Source organism: Salvia miltiorrhiza, chromosome 8, assembly GCF_028751815.1.
Source record: "Salvia miltiorrhiza cultivar Shanhuang (shh) chromosome 8, IMPLAD_Smil_shh, whole genome shotgun sequence".
Lineage (NCBI taxonomy): Eukaryota > Viridiplantae > Streptophyta > Magnoliopsida > Lamiales > Lamiaceae > Salvia > Salvia miltiorrhiza.
Genome location: NC_080394.1, coordinates 15317129 through 15341338, shown reverse-complemented (window position 1 = coordinate 15341338; position 24210 = coordinate 15317129). Strand labels below are relative to the sequence as shown.

The 24210-nt window shown below is 38.5% G+C and overlaps 2 protein-coding genes across 2 annotated transcripts; one reads left to right on the top strand and one right to left on the bottom strand.

Moving 5' to 3' along the window:
• Positions 1-643: 643 nt before the first annotated feature.
• LOC130998116 (uncharacterized) lies at positions 644-1120 on the top strand. Its single transcript, XM_057923550.1, has one exon. It carries the CDS (start codon positions 644-646, stop codon positions 1118-1120), a length of 477 nt encoding a protein of 158 aa, XP_057779533.1.
• Positions 1121-12355: 11235 nt separating this feature from the next.
• On the bottom strand, positions 12356-15324 carry LOC131001347 (probable beta-D-xylosidase 7). The gene is made up of 5 exons (XM_057927716.1): positions 14432-15324; positions 14189-14358; positions 14001-14095; positions 13135-13905; positions 12356-13062 (listed from the first exon to the last, which is right to left on the bottom strand). The coding sequence occupies exons 1-5, from the start codon at positions 15122-15124 to the stop codon at positions 12476-12478; spliced, it is 2316 nt and encodes a 771-aa protein (XP_057783699.1). The 5' UTR covers positions 15125-15324; the 3' UTR covers positions 12356-12475.
• Between the last annotated feature and the right edge of the window lie 8886 nt (positions 15325-24210).

Below are 24210 nucleotides of genomic sequence, written 5' to 3'. Positions count from 1 at the left end.
TTATTCAATTTTGAATTTTTGCCATGCTCATGCTTGTGGAGGTCACTTTGGTCCCAAACGAACAGCACGTAAGATTCTTGATTGTGGTTTTTATTGGGAAACTATTTTTAAGGATTCTTACAATTTCTGCAAAAATTGTGACAAGTGCCAAAGAACAGGTAATATCTCTTCTCGCAATGAAATGCCTCAAGTCCCTATTTTGGTTTGTGAAATCTTTGACGTTTGGGGAATGGATTTTATGGGGCCGTTTCCTAGTTCTTTTGGAAATTCTTACATTCTTTTGGCTGTTGATTATGTTTCGAAGTGGGTGGAAGTGAAGGCCACCCGTACTAATGACTCTAAAGTTGTTGCAGGGTTCCTTAAGGCTAATATTTTTAACAGATTTGGAGTGCCCCGTGCCATCATCAGCGATCAAGGAACCCATTTTTGCAACCGCACTTTGGAAGCACTTTTCAAGAAATATGGAGTCCACCATCGAGTTGCCACGGCATATCATCCCCAATCCAACGGTCAAGCTGAAGTTTCTAACCGAGAAATCAAGAGCATCCTTGAGAAAACAGTCAACCCGAGATGAAAGGATTGGAGTTTGAGACTGGACGATGCAGTGTGGGCATACCGCACTGCATTCAAGTCACCGATTGGTATGTCTCCGTACAGGCTGATTTTTGGGAAGCAATGTCATCTACCTGTTGAGATGGAGCATAAAGCTTTTTGGGCCGTGAAGGAATTCTGTTTAGATGAGAAAATTGTTGGCAAAGAGCGTAAATTTCAACTGCAAGAATTAGAGGAGATTCGATTGGAGGCGTATGATTATGCAAGTCGTTACAAGGAACGAACCAAATTTCTACATGACAAATACATTCGAAGGAAATCCTTTGAAGTTGGGCAGAAGGTTTTCTTGTTTAACGCACGCTTAAGGATTATGCCAGGAAAATTGAAATCTCGTTGGTTGGGCCCGTTTGAAGTTGTTAGTGTGAGTCCTCATGGAGCTGTGGAAATCCAAAGCCTCGAAACACGAAAGTGTTTTAAGGTTAATGGACAATTACTCAAGCCATACTATGCTGGAGTCGAGATGGAGTCGTTCAATGCTCTCAGCCTGACGTCTCCAACCATCGTCTAAGGATTTTGTACTTCTTTTCTGTCCAGCCAAGGACGTTAAACAAAGGCGCTCATCGGGAGGCAACCCGATTTTTCTTGCCCTTGTTTTGTTTATTTTCGTTTTTTCTCTCTTAAAAAAAAAATATTATTATTAAAAAAAATATATATATTAAAAAAAAAAAGCTTGGGGTGTGTTTTGGTCAATTTCGCAGGTTTGGGGGTTGCCCTCCAGTTTCTAAAAAGTTGGGGGCCAAGGTGCAAATTCTGGAACTAGGTTTTTTGACTAAAGTCAAAATTTCCTCAATTTGGTTTCCCCCAACACCACCCCATCCATTCCGCCGCTGCTGCAGTTTCGAACGCCCGCCCACCTCTGCGTACACCGAGTACGAGTCCTCTGCCGGCGCCTCTACCCTTTCCGGTGGCCCATTCCTCATCGCCGGAAGCTTCAGCCTCCTCACCCACCTACATGATTCCAGTTCAGGGAAGTTTCTTTCTTTTTGCTTTTCGTTTTTGAAGCTTTTGATTTCTTTTAGTTATCTGCTGTTGTTTCTGTTTTGGTCTGTCATACCCTCACACAATGAGGACATTGTGTTGTCCAAGTGTGGGGGAGTGTCTTTGTTTTGTGTGTCTTTGCTTTGTTGCTATGTTGGTTTTCTTGTCAGTTTCGAGTTCTTTGGCAATGTTATGATGATGATGTGAAGAGTTAAGATTAGGATATTGGATTTGGTATGATAGGCTGTTGCTCTTGTGATGGAATTATGCATATGTTTGTAGGTGTTCTTGTATGAGAAAAACGTGCAAAATTTGATCAAAATTACTTGAAACCTACTAAATTGTGAGGATTGAGCCCTAATGAGCACACATAACTAGCTCTAATTTTTTCTTTGATGAGTGATTGATTCGAACTTCAATGCCGAATTTCTGGTTTGCCCTGTTGCCATAGTCAAGACTGAGTTTGAGAACTTAATGCATGAAAATGATTAAGGCATTTAGGAATAACCATTATTTTGGCCTGAACATATTATCCGAACCTTCACTATTCCCTTAGTGAGCCGTTTGTTCCTAATTTGCTCCTGTTTTGTTTGATTAAAAGCCACATATATTGAGCCTAAGCCTATTTCAACCTGCTTTTGTCCTTTGAAAACATGTAAATGCACTAGGTTATGACGAGATGAATACTCCTATCATGTTAATGTGTTGTTCATGATTCATTGATTTATTGAGAATATATGTTGTTGAAAAAAAAAATAATAATAATAATAATAGAAAAAAAAAAGTTCAAAGAAAAGAAAGGGTTTATTGTGTATACATTCATTCATGTTTATGTCCTATATGTATATGTTAGAGTTGATGCATACTTTTTGAGGATTGTGGATATGTTGAGGAGCTACTCTAGAGTTTTATTGATGGAAGGTCTGGTGTGTTGCATGTTTTCAGTCATATATTGAGCCTTTTTGATCCCTTTTCCTTGTTTATCCCACCTGTACGTACCCTAGCCCCATTACAACCAAAGTGCAAGACCTTTTGATTTGTGCATTGGTTCCATATTTTGGTGGAGATAGTGACATAACGGCAAGCTGTGTTTGAAGGCATGAAGTTGTGAATTGTGTGAATCTATTCTGTCCATATTTGTCTTTTGAGAGAAATTGAGTGAACTTGGTGAGGCAGGATTGAATTTGCACAATTTTGACTTGAATGAAGAACATGGCATAATTTTCTGAGCAAGAGCATAGTTAGTGGTTCGTGAATGATTGTATCTTGATCAAGACTTTGAGTATTATCTATCATATTGTTGCCAAAGCTTTGTTTTTGCTGTTTTGAGTCTTCTTTTGTTCCTTCCCTGTCGTTTTGTTCTTTTTGGTGCTCGAGGGCGAGCTTTGTTTAAGTGTGGGGGGATTTGATTGGGCGTATTTATATGCATTTATTTGGGGAATTTTAGTATGATTTCTATGTTTAATTCGTGTTAAATATTGTCTTTAAATATGAATTATTGTCTTATATGAATTTTTATGGTATTTGATAGGTTTTGGAGAAAAAAGTATTGATTTTGAGAAGAGTTTTGAAGTCGTGAAGCTGTGTGAAGAGGAAGTTGTGCACGTCTGCCGTGCGGTGTGCCCATTTTGACTGGGTGTGAATTGATTACATGGATTGAAGGCTAAAGTGCCGAGAAATGCTAGGCCACCATGTTTGATTTTGACTGATTTTAATTTAGTTATGTTGCTAAGTGGGCCTTGCGCCACTTTTCTTTTATTTTAAGTTATGAGGATAGACTTTTGTTTTGGTTAGGCCATGCGCCACTTTTTTAATAGTAGAATTAGGTTTGTTTCCTTAGTTATATATATATTAGGAGTGAGTTTGTTTTGAAAAAAAGACATATCACAATACACCATAGCAGCGGCAACTTTGAAGGCAGATTGTGGATGCAATTTTGGAGTTCTTCCAATCAAGTTTTATTTCTTTCATCCCTTGCAATTTATTTATTTATTTCTTGTGTTATTTAATTATGTTTTCTAGCTAAATTTCTTTATTCCGGCATCGATTAGGGAAGCACTAGCGAAATTATTCTGTGAGATCTAATTATTCTTATACTTTATTTTTATGCTTGCATCTGCGATTCTTCATGTTTAATGATATTAATTGTTTTAATCCATTAGATAGTTGCAAATATTTATTGGGTTAGAATTAATTATATAGCCAATTGAACCGGCCATCCGTAATTGTGGTTTAGGTTTGATTAGTGGTAAATTGACACATCAGGGTCAAGGGAAAAGCAGTCTTAATTCAATAATCCTGCGTCAGAGTTTATTGGTTTTGAATCGGGTTTCTCTAAATATTAATGCTGTCGGCTCATTAAACCTATAGAGCGTCTCTTACGGTTGTCAGTCGATTAGGGTAGTAATTAGTGAAGCGTCTTCCTGATTATCGAATAATTAAGGAGAAATAAGATCACGTCAGAAGCGTCTTCGGTGGTTATAACTGGTTTGTTTGCATAATTTAAAGTTATTTTTGCATCGATGATCGGAATAATTGAGCTAGGGTGGACTTAATTGATTGCTGGAATTCTTTTATTAATTGTTGGAATTTTTATTCATCTTTTAGTTAATTGGAAAAATTGGTTTATTCGGATTTTATTTATTTAATTTTAAGTTTAGTATTTTCTATATTTTCTTCTCAAAATTTCGTGGTTACTTTGCAGACTTTAATTAGAGAAATTCTCGCCAGTCCCTTGGGAGACGATTTTGCTTACTGCTGTCTGCGCAGTGTGGGCATACCGGCTGACTGCCGGATATTTTTGGTGTAAAACGACGCACCAGTGTGGATCAGCTGATCTGAAGCAGCGTGGTGACGGGGAGGAAGAGTGATGGGGGAAGAGAGATGGTGGAGTTTTGGGGGCAATGGCGAGGGAAGGGGAGGCTGTGTGAGAGAGAGAGAGCATGGGGGTCGCGAGGGGCAGAGAGCAGGCCGATGCTGTTGTCGTCCGGCGAGGTCAGGCAGCGGGGGTCAAGGGGTGGGTGGCGGGGGGGTGGGGGGGTGGGAGGGAGGCTGAGTGTGTGTTTTGTGTGTGTTCTTTTGGTGTGTGTGCCTTTATTTAATTAGGGTTTAAGTTTATTTAGAAATTTTAATTAGATTAATTAATTGGGCTTAATTAAAATAAATATTTCCATTTTTAGAAAGTGGTCAACTTTAGTGGGACAAACCAAAATGGAAATATGGCCAACTTTAATGGGACGGAGGGAGTAATAAATACTCTACCCGTCCATAAAAATTATAGTGCGATTTGAAAGACATGATTAAATAATTCGAAAATGTGTATAAGATGAAGAAAGTAACCCATCAAAATTTAGTAGAAAAAGATACCCATTAAAATTATGAGAGCGCTTTTAAAATAGCCATTTTGAAAAAGAAAACACAATATTTGGTCACTAATTGAAAAAACACAAAATCTAGTCATTTATTACGTGTTAAGACTGTTATGCCCTTAATTAGAGCGGACCAGATTCAGGACGAATTCAAGTTTGCGCGCGAATTAGGTACATATGGCACCAAAAATAAAAATCTAAGTATATGGCACTAACGGCACTAATATGGCCATAAGTACCATTCGTGCAACACTACATAAGAGAGAGTATATGACACTAATGGCATCAATACGGCCATAATTAAGTACCATTCGTGCAGCACCTTAAATGGAGAATCTAACCCCTAAATGAGGAATTTAAACCCTAAATGATAATCTAAACACTAAATGGATAATTTCAATTCTAAATGGATAATATAAACCCTACGAAGTGTTCAAAATGGTCATATAACTATACTCATCTAAATAATATCAGCACACAGATATATGACACTAATGACACTAATGACACTAATATGGCCATAAGTACCATTCGGACAGCAGTGAGTATATGGCACTAGTGGCACTAATAGTGTCATGTGTGCCTAACCCGCGCGCAAACTCGAATCCGACCTGAATTTGATCCGCCCTAATTAAACGCAAAATAGTCCTAAAACGTAAAAAATTGCTAAATTTTGTGTTTTTTCAATTAATGGCTAAATATTGTGTTTCATTTTTTAGGCCCATAACTTTGACTGTTTTGCAAATCTAGGACAATTTTTTCCGAGCTTGCAATTATAGGACAAATTTTCAAAAATTGAGCATAAGTAGGACAAATTGAGCTCGAAAAATCAATTTGTCCTGCAATTGCAAGCCCAAAAAATTTTGTCCTACATTTGCAAAATGACCAAAGTTACGGTCCTAAAAAAAGAGAGAGAAGAAAGAATTTTTTTAAAATTTTAATCTTTAAATAAAATATTTACATAAAATATATCAAATTAAAGCTCTTATTGTGATATTTAATTTGATATGCATATTAAATATTTTGAGTGGCAATTTTGGAGTGACAAGATATTTAATTTTTTGCCATGCAAGAAAAGAAAATATAGGGGAAGAAAAAAGGAAATAAAATAACCCTTAAAAAGACAAGATTTCAATTTGAGTGGGAAATTTGGAGTTATAATAAAAATCAAGGTTTATTTATAAGTTATATTTTTTATTTTTTTATCTTTTAATTATTTTATTTTATTTTATTTCTTTCTAAAATTGTAAAATTCGACTAATTATTAAATATGTAATATGCATATCAAATTAAAGATCACAATTAGAGCTTTAATTTGACATATTTTATGTAAATATTTGATTTGAATTGTAAAAGTTATATTTATTTAAAAATTAAAAATTTAAAAATATTCTATCTTCTCTCTTGTTTTTTTAGGCTCGTAATTTTGGTCATTTTGCAAATGTAGGACAAAAATTTTCAGGCTTGCAATTGCAAAACAAATTGATTTTTCGGGCTCAATTTGATGTCGAATTTTTTAAAATTGGTCCTATAAGCCCCAAAAAAATTGTCCTATATTTGCAAAACATCCAAAGTTACAGGCCCAAAAAAACTTTGGGCTAGCTCCAACTTATGATGTACATGTTTAGTATTTAGTAGAATTTATTGTAATTGTCTTTGGATATTATTCTTTGTATTAATAATTAGCTTATAGATTAACATTTTGTATATATATATATATATAATTCTATATTATTTATATTGTGCATCGCATAGGTACAATACTAGTTTTATAACAAATCCAACTATAAATACAAGTACAAAATAAAACAAAATCTTGCAAATCTAACTATATGCCAGAACATAATGTACAATAATTTGAAACGAATACCACTTGTTATGTGCACGTATTATGGGGAATGCTCGAGCTTAGTTTCCTCACCGGCCCAAAAATTATTCGTCAGTACACTTGGTACGAATGGTACGAAATGGTATATATATTCCATACCATTTGTGCCGAGCATATGTGCGACAGATCTGTGAACAAACTGAATTGATGGTGCAAGTGGGTGTGCTAGCCCATGTTCGTGTGGCTAACACGACAAGTTTTGGTACTAATGCGTTCTAGATCTTGTTATATATGCATTTGCATCTCATAACTCTCGTAGATCTGAAACTATTGGAACTCATATATATTAGAGAATGGGAATATATATGGAGAAGAAGATAATGTTGATGACAACGTGCGGGTAAAATCAGAGAAGTGGTCGTCAGAGAAAAGGGAGAAAAAAAAGCAGTTTGACGGCTCGGTGGAAGATTTAAGGCTTTACCAACTGAGCAACTAGTGTTTGAGAGAGAGAGAGAGAGTAAGAACAAATAAATGAGAGAGACCTTGTTTTTGTACGTACAAGAGAGAACGGTGGGGGCTAATTTCGTCCAAAACACTAAAAATTAGCGATAAATTATTGAAATAATGTTTGGTGGACAACTATTCATTTTCAATATCCACGATTGATATTTCACACCATTAACACTAGAATTAATATTAAAATATTTACTGTGCAATACTCAGATGCAAATACTAGTATATAATATATTAACATAATAACTATTCTAAATTTTTTCTCAAAAAAAAAAAAAACTATTCTAAAATTTATAATAAACTGTAATGTTTTGGCTATTTTAATTTGTGTAATGCATAAATAAATTTTCTTATTTTATAATCACACTTTTTCACTACAAAAAAAACGCCAAAATACCAGCGAATATTATCGGCGGCGAGGCCACCGCTGGTAACTACCCGCGGCCGACTGACGGCATTTGAGGCGACCCGCCTTTTTCAAAGTATCGCCGGCATTACCAGCGGAGACCTCGCCGCCGGTGATCACCGGCGGTTGTGCCGCCGGTATTGTCGTAAATTAAATAAATTAAGTAATTATATTTGGCCGCCGATAATTACAAAAAGGGTCGGTTATTATCGGCGGCATAATGCCGCCGATAATTGTGTAATAAAATTAGGGCCTTCTTTCCCTATCTGCATCTCACCCGCCGCACAAACACCCCCAAGCTCCCATCCCCAGTCGCGAATCGCCGTCCCCCACCATCAGTCGCCGCCGCCGTCGCACCACCATCGGCGCCGGCCAGCCGCCGCCCAGGTATTCTCTTTCTCTCTCCCTCTCTTTAATTCACATCTCATTCGTTCTCTCTCTTTAATTCACATTTCACTCGTTCTCTCTCTTTCTCATCTCAATTCGACAATGTCGCTCCGCCGCTGCCTTCACGACGCTCCGCCGCCGACCACCACCGTACGCTCTTGTTCTCGCCATTTTATTTATTTACTATTATTTTTTAGATTAAAATTAATGTTAGTATGATTAATTTTAATTAATTTATAGTATGATTAATTTTAATTTGTTAGATTAATTTTAATTTTATTTACTATTATGAAGCATGATTAATTTTAATTAATTAGATTAATTTGTTAGTTTATATTAAGTATGAATTTATTAGATTAATTTATTTATGTTAGATAATTTTGTTAAATTAAGTATGATTAAGTGAATTTTAAGTATGCTAGTATGTGTTATGTTATTATATATTGTGGGATAGATTTAATCAATTTATTAAGGATCTTATCACTTTGGAATAGAAATTAATTATTTCTTAAGGATCTTTTCCCAACAAATGATTTTTTTTAATTTAATTACTTTATTTTTTATTGCTTAATATGTATTGTTTTGTTTCGACAATGGGGGGCCGGGTAGACCTAGTATAGGCTTAGTAAATTAGGACCACTATGGTCACTACGTTCAGGTCATTTCCCAGCGAGCAAGTGCGAACCAGATTTCTGAGCCCGATGGACCCGGTACAAGGATCAGCAGGCACGTGGGAGGGTCTCAGTCCACTCGTACTCTGCAGTAGAGTCTGATTAGTAATTATCAAATAAGTTCATAAGTAATATATATGGGAAAAGGTGCAGATTGGCCCCCAAAGTAGTAGCCCCTATAGCATATAACCCCTCTTACTCACTGTGTGTGCAACTAAACCCCCGAACTCAAAAAAATCGCACAATTAAGCTCTCCCTCCCAAACGGCGTTACCAGCCGTTTGTCAAACCTTTTTTTATATTTTTTTATTCAAAGGTGGGGCCCACCAATAGCATTTACGCGGGTTTCTACCGACTGTTCAGTTGCTTGTTCGGTGACAAACCCGCGTAAATGCTATTTTTATTGCTTGCACACACAGTGAGTAAGAGGGGTTATACGCTATAGGGGCTACTACTTTGGGGGCCAATCTGCACCTTTTCCCAATATATATATATATATATAGGGTCGCATTCAATGGAGACCATTTCTTATATAGAGAATGAAGACCAAATCAAGGCCATTCATCTCAATCCAATCAATGATCCAGATTATTTCATGATTTGATTTTTCATGTAATTAAATAATGGTTAATTACATTTATTTAATCCAGAAAGGGCAAAAACGTCCACTCAAATCTACTGAAATATGGGATCCCATTGAACAAATCCCGAAAATTCATCTTTTTCCATTCTGGGACCTAATCCGTCAATGAACATAATAGATGAACATTAGTATGTTCATTGTTTTCCTACGAACATTTCGACGAACATCAGTATGTTCATTGGTTTTTCTACGAACATATCGACGAATATCAGTATGTTCATTGGTGTTTCTACGAACATATCAACGAACATCAGTATGTTCATTGGTTTTCTACGAACATATTAACGAACATCAGAATGTTCATTGATATTTTCTACGAACACTTCATTGACGATATGCAGATATGCAAATCCGGCGACGGCGCGGCACGGCGGTCGCCACCACGAGCGTTCTACCATTGTCGTCTTCATCAGCTTCACCCTGACGACGCTGGGACAGCACAGCCTCGAGAATCCTCCGTCTGCGACGCCGACGGAGCAGCAGAAGGAGGAGGAGATGGAGGCGATAGGGGAGGAAGGCGGTGGAAGGGAGAATGGAGGGGATGGCAGCGGAGCAGAAGCGGCGGAGCAGCAGAGATGGGGAGGCGGCGGAGCAACAGGGGATTGGGGGAGGCGGCGGGAGAGGGGGGAGAGTGATTGAGAGAGAGATAGAGAGAGAGCGTGAATGAGAGAGAGTGAGTGAGATTAGGGTTAAATAGAAAATGACATGCTTAACCTTTTGATTATAAAATAAATTAAAATTAATAAATTTAATCAATTAAATTACCACCATTAGATTAAGTTAGATCAAGGAACCAGATTTGGTCTTCATTCTCTATATAGGGGAGTGGTCTCCATTGAACTCTCCCCTATATATATATATATAGGGGGCGGTTATTCAATAAACCACCCTTATTTTAAGAATTACGAACCAACAAAAATGCATGAATTTTATGTATAACACGCATGAATAAACTGTATAAAGGCATGAATTGCGAAAAATAATTTTTTGCTACCTTTGGGATTCGAACTCAGGACCATGAATTTATCAAACAAGGTGATGAATCAACCGTAGATCTTGATGATCTAAGGGCTGAAAATGGTTCCTAATTTATATTTTAAGAAGCGTTCTTATTTTAGCCTTCCCCTATATATATATATATATATATATATATAATATTACAAATAATAACTTATTTATCTTATATACATGCATGAAAAGAGCTTGGAGACTGGACTCCCCTCGGCTGCACAGAATTAGCACCTTCCTCCGCCTCCACATGCACGAGGATAGAACTTTTTTGTCACGGAAGGATGAGAGACTAGATGTAAGTGTTTAAGTTTAATCAAATATTAATACATAGTTAAATGTATTTATTTTTCTAACAATTATGCATTGTTATATATGTATGAATTAGGCGGAGATTCGTCGCATTACTGTTGAGACTGAGTGAGAGAACCAACTGGCTGAGATCTACTTAGAGGTTGTACAGCCCGACAGGTCACGGCTCTACGGCACTGGAAGTGCCGGTCGGAGCTAGGTTAGTAGGGGGTCTACTCACAGCACAGGCACTTCCGCGATGTCTCAGCAGCTGTATGAGACACGGATCTCCACGCTAGAGGAGCGGCTGCTGAAGGCTAACGAGGACAGGGTTGCAGCACTTGAGGCCGAGCGAGCAACACTTCAGGCCGAAGAGTAGCACGTGAGGCCCTTGAGCAGCGGATGGCCTACTTCGAGGAGATACTGAGGCGGTCGGGCCAGCTACCTTGAGCAGCACTTCTACGTATTTATATTTGGTTGAACTATTTAATTCATGTTTTGGAACAAAATTACACTTGCACTTTCTTTTTACATTTATGTTTTCTTGAACTATTTATTTCATATTTTCAAACAACATTGCACTTACCTCGTAACAAATAAATAAATAAATATTTTTTCGACATAAAAATAAGGACGTATGGAAATAAATTCAAAATACATTACAATTACCAAATTAAAATACTTATGGTGTATAAACTAGATTGATAAAAAAAAATTAATAATAGATTAATAAATAAATATTTTTTCGACATAAAAATAAGGACGTATGAAATTAAATTCAAAATACATTATAATTACCAAATTAAAATACTTATGGTGTATAAACTAGATTGATAAAAAAAATAATAATAATAAATTAATAAATAAATGCTTTTTCGACATAAAAATAAGGACGGAACCGAGACCGGTTCGTAATTAACAACATCTCTTGGATATCATCTCGACATATTCTAAGGTTATGAATATATGATATTGTATATTGAAGTAAACTTTAAATGAATTAATATGTACTAGATATATCAATAATACGAGTGTTCTATATTGGTGACCATTTGAAAGGAACTTCAAGGTTAAGCGTGCTTGACTTAGAGCACAACTAAGATGGGTGACCGACTGAGAAGTTCGTCTAACTTATGCAATACCGTATAAATACGGAAATAACTTGTGGGTATAAATAAATAAATAAATAAAATAAAATAAAAAATTCAAAAAAATACCGGCGGCATCATGCTCCGCGATTCCGGCGAGAGGCACCACCGCCGTCTAGTCAACATTACCGGCGGCGGCGGCGCCGTCGGTAATTACCGATGGCTGGCGCCGCCGGTATTTTTCCAGCAGCAGTTCTCCGCTATTCAACGGCGACCGTTACCGGCGGCGGCGCCGCTGACAACTATGTTTGCCGTCGGTAATTGAGTCACCGACGAGGAAACCTTCGGCGGCGTCTCGCCGCCGGTAATGCAACCGGTAGTCGTTTTTACGGTGGCCGCCTCCCTATTACCGACGGCAGACGCCGTCGGTGATCGCTAGTTTTTTTGTAGTGTTTCATTATTAATTTATATATATTTATTATGTATATTTTAAATTAATTATAAGATCATAACTTGCAAAATAGTCCCACCGGCCCATTGCGTTGGGTAATACACTACTTCCATTAAAATAACAGTTCCCATGCATGGCAGTGAAGGGCAATAGCAGTCACATTATACGCTCAGAAACAAACCAGAAACAGTGGAAACATCTAGTCAATTTATTGAATCAAATAATTTGGAGATCAGTTTACTATACGTATAGGGTAAGCTCCTCGATCATCTCCCACGACTAAGTGCAGCGTACCTTGTTCGATCACCTTCTTCCCTTGTTCATCAGCATAACTAAAATGCTCGCACGGATTCACCACAAATTCTATGTCTTCACTTTGGCCTGCACGTAGTGTCAAGCTCTCAAACCCAATCAATCTCTTCCTCGGATACATACTCGGCCCCCCGCTTTTAACGAAGAGCAACACCGGGTGCTTCCCGGCCATATCCCCGTGATTCGTAACTCTCACATATGCAGAAAATTTTATCTTCTTGCAATATCCCTTTCCGAGTTGTGAAACTGATACCCAACGAGAAGAGTTGAGTAGTGCGTTCTGGGGGGATTGAGCTTGTAGATAGAGGTTGTCGAGGGTAACTGCGATGAACTCGTAGTAGTAGTTGGTGTAGCTGAGGCCGTAGCCGAACTCGTAAACGGTCGGACCGGTGTAAAACCGGTAGGTTCGGCCTGGATAGCCGGTCGACGGATCAGGTCGCATCCGCATATCTGTCATTGCTACTTTGCTCAACTCCTTTGGATACCAAGTCACCGGCAGTCTCCCCCCTGCGAAATGCGAATCCATCATCAACAACATTCAATTACTTTTGTCCTTCAAATTCGAGCAGCATTACATACCTGGATTGTTGTGGCCAAAAAGGGTTTGTGCAATTGCAAGGTCACCGGCTTGGCCGGGATAGCCGGCCCACAAAATGCTGGCAATTTTGGGATTCTCTTTGGCGAAAGAAACATCGACAGGTCCTCCACACACCAGGACTAAAACGACGGGTCTTCTGGCGGCGTCGGCAACGGCTGTAACGAGTTTTTCCTGATATCCCGGCAGCCCTAGTTCGACTCTGTCGATGAATTCTCCTTCCTGTATTAGATCTAATCCCATGACTAGCACAACATAGTCTGCCTGCTGAGCAATCTCAACTGCTTCGTCGATGAAAGCAGTGGAGCAGTTGACGGCGTTACAGCCCTGATGATGCTTTAAGGTGATGCCGCCGCCGCAGGTCTGCAGTGCTTGCAGAAGCGAGATTTTCCTGCAGGGGGGGCCTTCGTAGTTTCCGAGATAATTGAGAGGGTTATTAGCGTTGGGGCCGATCACAGCCAGCAATTTGGTGTCCTCTTTGGAGAGTGGGAGGAGGCCGAGTTCGTTTTTGAGGAGTACGATGCCAGATCGTGCTGCTTCAAGGGCAAGATCTTGGTGATCTTTGCTGCACACGCGGCTTCCATTAATGTCTCCGTATTCAAGTTTCGATGTGTCGCCATTGAAGAGACCCAGCCTCATTCTCATGGATAAGACGTTGTGGACAGCTCTGTCTACGTCCATTTCTGATACCTTCTTCTTTGCAATTGCTGATTTAAGGTAATTTAGAAAAAAAATGCCGCAGTTCACATCGATACCTTCCAAAAAAAGTATAATAAATAAATGAATAAAAATAGCAAAAACCACAGTATATGAATCATAGAAGAAGAAGAAAGATGGAATAGTTAATTACCAGCTTTTAGAGCGGCTGCAACTGCGTCCTCTGGCTCTTTGTAGCGTTCACCGTCAAACATTGAATGAACAGAGTCGCAGTCCGAGATTACGTATCTTAATTAATTTTTTATTGAAAATAAAAAAAGTGTTAATAAAGACATAAATTAATATAATGAAGTTTTAGGGTTTGGATTTGAGGTTAATTACCCATGAAAACCCCAGTGTCTGCGAGGGATTTCATACAATAGGTTCCGATCAGCACAAGTTTGGACACCATTGACGCGATTGTAGGAACACATGATGCTACTCGCCTTTCCTTGCTTCACACAGGCCTCCAATGGTGGCTGGTACATCTCCGCCATATCTTGCTTGCTTACCTGCAATAGATAGGCGTCATGTATAGTATTGATGAAATGAAATGCAAGGTTAGAATATTAATATGAAGGATACTTTGGCGTCGAATCGGTAACGAGTAGTGTGGTTCCAGCTTTCGAGATCATAAGCAGTAAAGTGTTTGCAGCAAGCAGAGGCTTTGAGGATTCCTTCCTTCTCAAGCCTTCCTCCCTCAAAACTATCCCCTTGAATCCCTCTAACGTACGCCACCCCGTATTTTGCGGCGACCAATGGATCCTCTCCAGGTGTCTCCTGTCCTCTCCCCCATCTCGGATCCCTAAATAGGTTAATAGTCGGCGCCATAAACGTCATCCCTTTGGCCTCTCCTCTATTGAATATTGCTCGAGCTTCATCTCCCGTGGCCTGGGCGATGCGATACCAGAGATGGGGATCGAAGGTGGCCGCAGTGAGGATGACCTGAGGGAACTGCGTGGTGGATCTAATGCTGCCCACCAAATCAAAACCCATGCCGTGCGGAGACACGCCGTGAATAGACTCCGACCACCACTCGTAGGCGGGGATGTTGAGGCGGGGGATGGCCGCAGACGAGCTCCCCGTCAGCTTGATTTTCTCGTCCAGCGTCAGGCGGGAGGCGAGGTCCCTCACTCTGGTGGAGATGGGCCAACTAGTGTTGCAGAAAGGGAATGACTTCGTCCTTGCGTCTGATTCATCGCATGAAAATGGAGGGCGTAGAGCGTTGGATAGGGATACTAGAAAGAGGATTAGTGCTGTGGGGAGGAGAAGAGACATTGCAACACTCCCTAAACCCGAGAATTGGTGATTGAAGAAATAAGGATATGATCATGTGTTTTATAATGGGAGGAGGGAAAGAGTTTTGAATCCAATATCTGATTGTGATTTCATTACAGAATTAGTTATATTCTATTTCTGACACGCACATTTAACATACGCATGGTTTAACGGCCAAGGTCCGCACCTAGTTACTACTTCGGCCAGATATGTTTTATTGCTTAATTTGATCATATATAGTATATTGTTGGAAGGCCATGTAAGTCTAATATTTAACTTATGGTATTAAGTGTATATGATAAAATACCCATTTTGTAAAAATACATGCATTTCATGCCCAAATTATTGACAATGAATTAAATTACCCTTAAAATGGAGTTCTCTAATTATTTATTTTCTTTTACAATTCCTCGATTCGTAATGAAAATAGTCAGTAAAGACTTATCAAGCCCAACAGGCTTTCATATAGCTTAATTATAATTAAACGTAAACCAATTTTGCACCTTTAGATGAATCGACCACTATAAGAAAAAGGCAAGTTAACGATTGAAAAATCAGTCGTTAAAACTTTATTTTTCATCGTTAATGACGAATTAACGATAAATCCGTTCTGCCATTATTCCTTTCATTAACAATTCGACTTCTTATTTTTTTATTTTTTGTTTTTAATTTTTATTTTATTAATTTCAATTGTGGGGATTTTATTTTCAATTTTCGCCTAAGAGACGGGGCCGTCCTCCGAAGGGGATGGAACGTCCACGTGTTCCACAGAGTTCAGAAGATACTATAAAAAATCGCCTCAGGAACGCAGTGGAAATGGGCTATAAGCCTAGAGACTTTGTCATTGATCATGGCAGAAGTGCTAGTATGCAAGTTATGAATAATATCGCCAAAGGTAGATGGGCAGATGAAATGGAGTTGCAAGAGCAGCACACAAATATGGATTTTCCTTTTTACTAGTTAGTTGTGTGTTTAGGGTGTTGAAGCCTTTCTGGATTGTGAGTTCTTTTTTGTTGTTTTCTTGATCTCTTTTTTGAGTCCCGATCTCCTAGTCTGCGTCTTTGTGCTTTCATGAGATCATTTTTTCTTTTCCTTTTATATAAAATCGCATTTTAATATTTTCAATTTTATACTCAATCTTATAAAAAAATTAAGAAATTATCATCGATATTAAAATAATATATATATATATATATATATAACATAAAAAAAATAAAAATAATTTAAATTGTTATTTAACGACGAGAATAATTAAAATAAAAATGATCTTAGATTAAATTATTATTTAACGACGGAAATATTAAAATAAAACTAATTTTAGATTAAATTACTCCCTCCGTTCACGAAAAATGGGGCACAATTACTATATTTGGCGTCCACAAAAAATGGGGCACTTTCCCTTTTATAGTACATGGGCCCACCACTTTTCCTTATATTTTATTCTTACAAACTCCCTTTAATCCAATCTTAACCACTCATTTCAAATAATGGTGGGACCATTTCTCCACTAACCCTCAATTTATTAAAACATGTGCCCAAGCAATGTGCCCCATTTAACAACGGGTTAACGATGAAAATAATCAAAATAAAGTTAATTTTAAATAATTATTAATTAGCGATGGATTAACGATGAAAATAATAAAAATAAAAATCATTTTGAATTAAATTATTATTTAACACTAAATTAACGATGAAATTTTCATTTAAATGATAAAAAAAATCAGATTCGTCATTAATCTTCCGTTAACTCCGCTTTTTTAACTACAACTTGTTTTCGTCGTTAATTTCCATCTTCATGTTTTTTTGTAGTGGACGTTGGATTCTACTTGCTGCATTTGGCAGACTGTCGTCATCCTCAAACCTCGTCTAACCACACACTTGCAAGAGATAGTTCCAAGCAACATTCTTCTCCGTCAGCAACAACTGTGAATTATTCAAAGTGTATATATATTTTAAAGAACCAGTTCCAACCACACAGTCGTAACTTATGGTTAAACAATGATATATATTCTCTAACAATTAATTCTCAGCCTCACCATCTTATACTTAGTTGGAAACGAAAAAAAAAAATAGTTATCCATCCGGATAGTTGAGCAAAAGCAAAATATTTATTGAGAATTATAAAATATTTAATACTCCCTCTGTCCCGCTCAAAGTGGCTCATTTTTCATTTTGGTTTGTCCCATTAAAAGTGGTCAATCATAAAACGCAATAATTAACTCTTGAAATGTGTGAGTCGTACCACTTTTATTCAATTTACAGATTCTCCTTAATCTCCTTGTCGAAAAAAAATAACCACTTTTAACGAGACGGGGGAGTACATAAGTAGCATCTCCTATAGGAAGGAGACGAACTTGTTTATCTACTTATTATAGTTGGAAACTTGTCACACATTCAAATTAAAAACAAAAAACACTTAAAACTAAAAGATTTGAAAAGCAACAAGTGTTTATTTGGAAGAAAACAAATACTCCCTCCGTCCACGAAATGAGTACCCATTTGTGGACGGCACGGATTTTAAGAAATGTATGGAGTGTAGTGTGAATAGTTTAAGGGTCCCACTTTTTGAGTGTATTAATTAAAGAGATGTGTGGGGTACACTTGCCAAAAAGGGAAATGGGTACTCATTTCGTGGACGGACGAAAAAGGAAATATGGGTACTCATTTCGTGAACGGAGGGAGTATGATTTTTAATGGTCTTCCGTTTCATTTTGCCTATAGATGATAAGATGTTTGAACCCCTCTAACTTTACATGAATTATTGGCCTCAATTTCTTCTCTTTGTGGCCAACTAATCTAGTTGTGAAGGTTGGTTTTGAAACAAATTTAGTGCCTAAATTTACTACAAAAACCATGTTTTGTACAAAACATACGAATTTCGTAAAAACAAATTTATAAACATAAGTTAAAAGTTCATGTGTCATTTCGAGTGTTACAAACACGATAAATAACAAACAACGGAAAATCAAATGACACCAGAAATACTTTGTGCAGATTTATTGTCACAATGACGGTAAATTACTATGATGAATCAATACAAATTACAACATAGTAGAATAAATTAAAATATTCTACCTTCTATATTCTACAACCTAGTCTCAGAGAATATGAAACCAACAACTAATCTAAGCCTAGACTAAGTTGAACCAACTAACAAACGGAGAACAACCTTTACAGACGTAAATCTGCCTAAGGATCGAATTCTCAAACAAACATATTTTACCTTCTAGATCATATAACCTAGTCTTGGAGAATATACATTAACAACTAGTCTAGTTGAACAACATAAGATCATTCTAGGAACAATCTAAATAAGACTACCTACATTGTGTTGTTCGAATCACACAGATTACACAATCTGTCTGAACTAACAGCAACTCTGTCAGAAGACGTAACAGCTAACACAAGCAGGCAGAATGATGAACTTTGGATGAGCTCTTGAATTTGCAGCAAGGGTTCTGGATCTCAAAATGCATAACCTCGTAAATGAGGTCTTCTCAGGTATTTATAGGCGTTCCACAGATCGTGGACTTCATGGAAGATCAGTTGCATGAGTTGAGGTAACTTCCTTCGGTAATTATCTCCATGATCTCCATAACCGCCGCTGCCCACTCCTTTTAAAACTACTCCTCCCTTTAATTGTATAACTTGTAAAACACTATAAAAATGATACACATATAATAGGAAGATAAACTGATTAAATAAACTACAAGGATAGAAAATCCGAATGGTCAAAACTGAATAATGGTTTTCATGTTTGTTAATTAGCCAACTAACAAAAGTCATGTTTGTTAGGTATCCAACTAACAAACAACATAACATGTTGGTAACATACCAACAGCCACGTGTTCACATCATTTTGGTAACACACCAACTAACACGCTCAAAATAACAGGTTTCTTGTCTGCCATTATCATAAGATGAGAATTGACTTTAATTTAGTGTGCCTTCTGAAGAATTCATTTGTCATATAGATATGAGCCCTCTCTCTCAAGGGACTCTCTCGGCCGCCGCCTAGGCGGCTCTTCCGCGGGCAGTTCTGGCCGGCCGGCTGGTCTTTTCCGGCCGGCGTTATGACGACCTTCACGTCCTCCGACTTTCCACCTTTACTCACCAACGTAAAAGTTCTACCTAGGGTTTCCCTCCAGCCGCCGCTTCCGTCTCCTGCGGATCCTTCTTCCAGCAGCTCTTTGCCTTTTGGCTTCATCTTGTCCCGTGATTGCTCCCTGTTCCCGGAAGTTCCAGAGTCCGATATCATGGCGGCAACTAGGGTTTCTGCGCCCTCGGTCGGGACTAGGGTTTCGATGGTCCATCCTCTTTCTATGTCTGTCGCTGCAAGTGCCTCGACACCGGCTTTGGAGTCGCGGGCTCCCAAGGTTTCTGGTGCAGACCAGCGTTTTGACAGCAGCAGGGCGATACTTCCTTCATCAGCGAGCAGTTCTCGGTTGCCGTTCGCGGATTCCGTCATTACCTCTTTTTCGCGGGATCAATCCTCTTCCTGCAGTGACGTTGATCAGTCCGGTGTTCTTCAATCGGGACAGCCGGAGCAGCAACGTTTGCTTTTGGAGTTAGGCCGGGGGGAGATGTTCCATCCGGTACTCCTCCCGTGAAGTCTTTTGCCGAGTCTCTTAGGCAATCTTCGGGACGTCCCGCAGACGTCCCGGCTCATGATTTTGCGGTGCAAAAACCCGCAATGATCGACGACAGGCCGTGCCTTTCTATTTCCTCGGCTTTCCGTCAACGGCAAATCAAATCCTTTCAACATGCTATTCATGGGAGGGTTTTCCTTCGCAAAGGCGATACGCCGAGATTTGCGGCTGATCTTTTTGCTGAGCTCTCTATCCTCTGGAAAACGTCGTCTCCATGGCAGGTCATCCCTCTAGGCAAGGGATATTTCACTTTGAAGTTCTCGTCAAGCGTCTTCGTGTGGGGATCCTTTTTCTTCAGGCATGGACTCCCAACTTCAATCCGAACAAGATTGTTTCTTCTACTGCTCAGGTTTGGGTCCGTATCTTTAATCTCCCGCATGAGTTTTGGCATCCTGAAGTTCTCTCTGGTATAGCTAGGCATGTTGGCACTCCTATTCTCGTTGATGGCATGTCTGCTCGGGCTTCAGTTGGTTATTTTGCTAGGGTGTTAGTTGAGATGAATGTGGCCCTGGAAATTCCTGAGTTTATTGATGTTAAATGTGATGATGATATTTATGAAATTGAGTTTGGATATGAGAATTTGCCATACTTCTGTAGTCTTTGTTCTGCGATTGGCCATGCCACTGATGACTGCAGGAAATCGGGCATTGAGCCTGCCTCTCCGACTAAACAGAAAGTACAGGATAATAGTTTGCGGGGCAGGAAGCATAGCAATAGATCTCGACACTGGAAGAAAATTAGGAGCCGTTCTCGACAGCACGCGGCGCCTTGTGCTGCTAAGCTGGATAATCATGAGGAGTCTTCGCCCAGATGTGATGTTACTGTTGGGAAGACTTCTGTGGAAAACAGGAATCGGTTTGAGGTGCTGGAGGGTATGGAGTTAGAGAATGAAGACAATATGGAGTCCTTAATGAAACCGGTTCAGAATAGGCCCTTGGAAGCTGTCGCTCAAGCCTGCAAGGAGGACACAGTTGTTTTGGAGGATTCTGACAGATCCGTGGATGAGGAGATCATTGCTGACGATCGCGAGGCCGCAAGCTCGGCAAAGCGACCACAGAGGGAGGACACGGCCGGGTCGGAGGGGTCTACACTGCAGGACGTTGTGAAGTTTGGGCAGCATAAGGAGGTCATAATACAGTCGGCCGTAGTTCCGTCCATGGACATGGTAGATGTTTCTACATCTCGGGTGGTCATTGAGCCTACACATTCTATTCAGGAGGAGTTGGCTAGTCGTATTAGTAAATTAGAGGAGCAAGTCAGTCAGGGGATGCAAATGCTCGTTGACAACCCTAAGCGTCGACCGGGTCGACCTAAAAAGGGTATGGAACGTACGCAAGATCCGTCGAATCCGATTGACAGTATCAAAAATCGGCTCAGGAATAAGGGCGCCGTTCTTGACACTCCGTTGCCAGTGGAGTTCTTGAATAAAGTGCCAAATGCTCAGTCTGGAGGAGCGCTTGTTCATTCTTCTTCTTCAGACGCAGCTCGAGCTATGTCAGCTGTAGTTTCTAAGAGATGGGGAGATATGCTGGACGACGACGACTCGTTCTACGAGGACGATCAATTCTTCTCTTAGTGTTGTTTTGGTTTTTTCGTTGCTTTGTCGTTTTCTTTCGTTTGAGCTCTCTCTTTGGAGGCTCGGCCCTTAGTCTGGGCTTGTGCTTTCAAGGGTTTTGATCTTTTCTTTTTCAATAAAATTTCTATTTCGGCAGTATTTGGTTATTTAATTAAAGACCTAGCATGCTCATATTCTAGTAGATAAATCACGTTAGTGATATAAAAATTATACTTGCAAGCTCAGACGAATCGCTAATGAATCAATTGATTCCAGTGTAGATCTTTTGAACTGTGATCCCATAAATCTTGGTGTTGGATGGACTACATGCTTCAAGATCACCCACTGAATAAAGAAGTCATCGTCGTCGTTGTCGCCTCCCTCTTTCCTCTCTCTCACATTTCTCTCTTAAAACCCTAAGCTTATGATTGTTGTTATAATGAGATCTATACAGATGAGGAGAAGAAGCCCATGATGGGCTGCGTCTAGGCGTTGTCCCCTTTCTCTATGAGTTCACTAAGCTTCCTTCTGGGCTAGTCCAATGATCTACTACTAAGACTAGAGTTGAGACTCTCATAAATAAAATTCAAAAATTAATCTGAAAATATTTATTTAGTTTATATCATTATAATTCATTCCACTAAAGAATTAATGTTGAATTACCGTGCTATCTCATTGGTGAATCAGGAGCTAGTAAATTAACTTAATAAGTCTCCACATTTAAGATATCGTGCATTAATTAATTAATTAAAGCTTCTAACAACTTTTAATTATTTAATTGTTCATCAATTAAATACCATTCAATTTCTTATTATCATACTGGAATAAATTTCACTAGCAAGATTTAGTATAATAAGCATTATGAGCTCATTGAGGGAATATCATCATCCTTAACAGACATAGTTTCCTAATAATGAACTGGGTATCATGTGCGAACTTCCATTGCCTAATATACATATAAAAACTCTCATCCATAGTAAATCAAAGTAATTGAGAGTATCATTTGGCAATTTATAGTATATGGCAAAATCTTATAAATATGATAGTAACTTTCGAATCTTTGGAGTTGAAGTTAAATCTCTACCAACCTCACATACTATGTATCTTATATAGTAACATGATACTAAAATGGGTCACATCAATCTTAAAAAATGGAAAAACGAGACCATAAAGGTGTGAAAATAACTGTACGCAGGCGGAACACTATTCACATAAAAATGAAAAAATTATCCGCACGCAGGCGGGATTGAACCCAAAACCTCTCACAAAGTAGAATATTTGGGTGCCTTAGCTTTGCCACTTAAGTTATGCCTTATTGGCTATGTATCTTATATAGTAAGTACTGAAAATATCTATATAAAAGAAATAGTATAATATTTTAATAGTTAATTAATAAGTTAGGTATTAATGTTTATTTTATAATAAATTTCAAACTATAATTAGTTATATTAGTTATATGTATCTTTAGGAGTATTAAAGATATCTATATAAAAGAAATATAATATTTTAATAGTTAATTAACTAATTAAGTATTATTGTATCTTATATAATAAATTTCAAACTATAATTATTTTTTAACTATGAGGATTATTTTTATTATTCAAAAAATATTTATAAATAAGAGTGAATTTTGAAAATAGCCACTTTTGAATAGTAAAATTAAATTTTACCCATTCAAATAAAAACTTAAAAAAAATACCCACTTTTTGTGTTAAAGGACTAAATTACCCCTCTATATAAATGGGCAAACCCTAGCCTCCTCCTCATCCCCTCTCTCTCTCTCTCTACACGCTCTCTCTTTCTCTGGCTCTCTCTCTTCCAAGCGGTGCCGCCGCATGCTCCCACGGCCACCGCCAACTCCGTCGCCTACGACGAGGCCAGCAGCAGCGCCACCGACCTCGGCGGCGGCGCATCCGCCGTCTCCGCTTCTCCGATCTCAGTCGGCGTCGATTTCTCTCTCTCTCTCTCTCTATAAATCATCCGCCTCCACCACCGTGTCGCCGCCGCTGCTGTCGTCGGCTTCCTCCTTGCTTGCGGAAATCCGACGACTGCGTTTTTCTACTTCCGATCGCGTCCAGCGGAGCCTAGCCTCGGCCGCGCCGTCCCGTCCTTCACCACAACGCCGCCTCAGCGCCGCGCCGCCTCGCTCCGGCTAGAGTTAGGCACAGATCTGAAGATCTCCGTCATCATCTACGAGGATCTCAGATTATTTCTCCATCTTGGAATCATTGGGATGAGAATGAGAATGATTTAGGGATTCTAGATTTTGGGGATTGTTCTTATTCAATTACTTTAAGAAAATATGTCATTTAGAAGAGAAATTTGAGGAAAAGTTAAATTCAATTTGAATTTAATTGGGAAAAAAAAATATATATATATATATAAGTAACGAAGAAATTGATGAAAATCACGCAATTTTGTACAAATGTTCTTGAATTCACAACCAGGTTTATGAATTCACAACTGAATTATCAGCGTTGGTTGTGAATTCAAGTTTGATTGGTGGTGAATTCACAACTTGAAATAGTGTTGGTTGTGAATTCACGCGAATTCATAACCAACACTTGTTATTCACAACCAATACTTGAATTCAGTTGTGAATTCGAGTTTTAAAACTTGAATTCACAACCAGTGAACTGTGGGTATTTGTAAAATTTTTATATGTAAGGGTAAAATGGTAAATGTGGGTATTTTTTAAATTTTTTATCTTAGTGGGTATTTTTTAATTTTACTATTCAAAAGTGGCTATTCTTATATATTAACACTATAAATAAAATATACTACTCCCTTCGTCTCATAAAAGTGTGCAATTCTTTCTATTTTGGGACGTCCACAAGAGTGTGCATTTGCTATTTTTGGACACTACCTCATCACTAACTCCT

Coding starts and splice junctions, on each gene's coding strand:
- LOC130998116 (XM_057923550.1), top strand. CDS start 644: ATGTCTCCGTACAGGCTGATTTTTGGGAAGCAATGTCATCTACCTGTT.
- LOC131001347 (XM_057927716.1), bottom strand. CDS start 15,124: ATGTCTCTTCTCCTCCCCACAGCACTAATCCTCTTTCTAGTATCCCTA. Junction 14,359..14,431: donor GTTACCGATTCGACGCCAAA/GTATCCTTCATA, acceptor TATCTATTGCAG/GTAAGCAAGCAAGATATGGC. Junction 13,906..14,000: donor TGCAGCCGCTCTAAAAGCTG/GTAATTAACTAT, acceptor TTTTTTTGGAAG/GTATCGATGTGAACTGCGGC.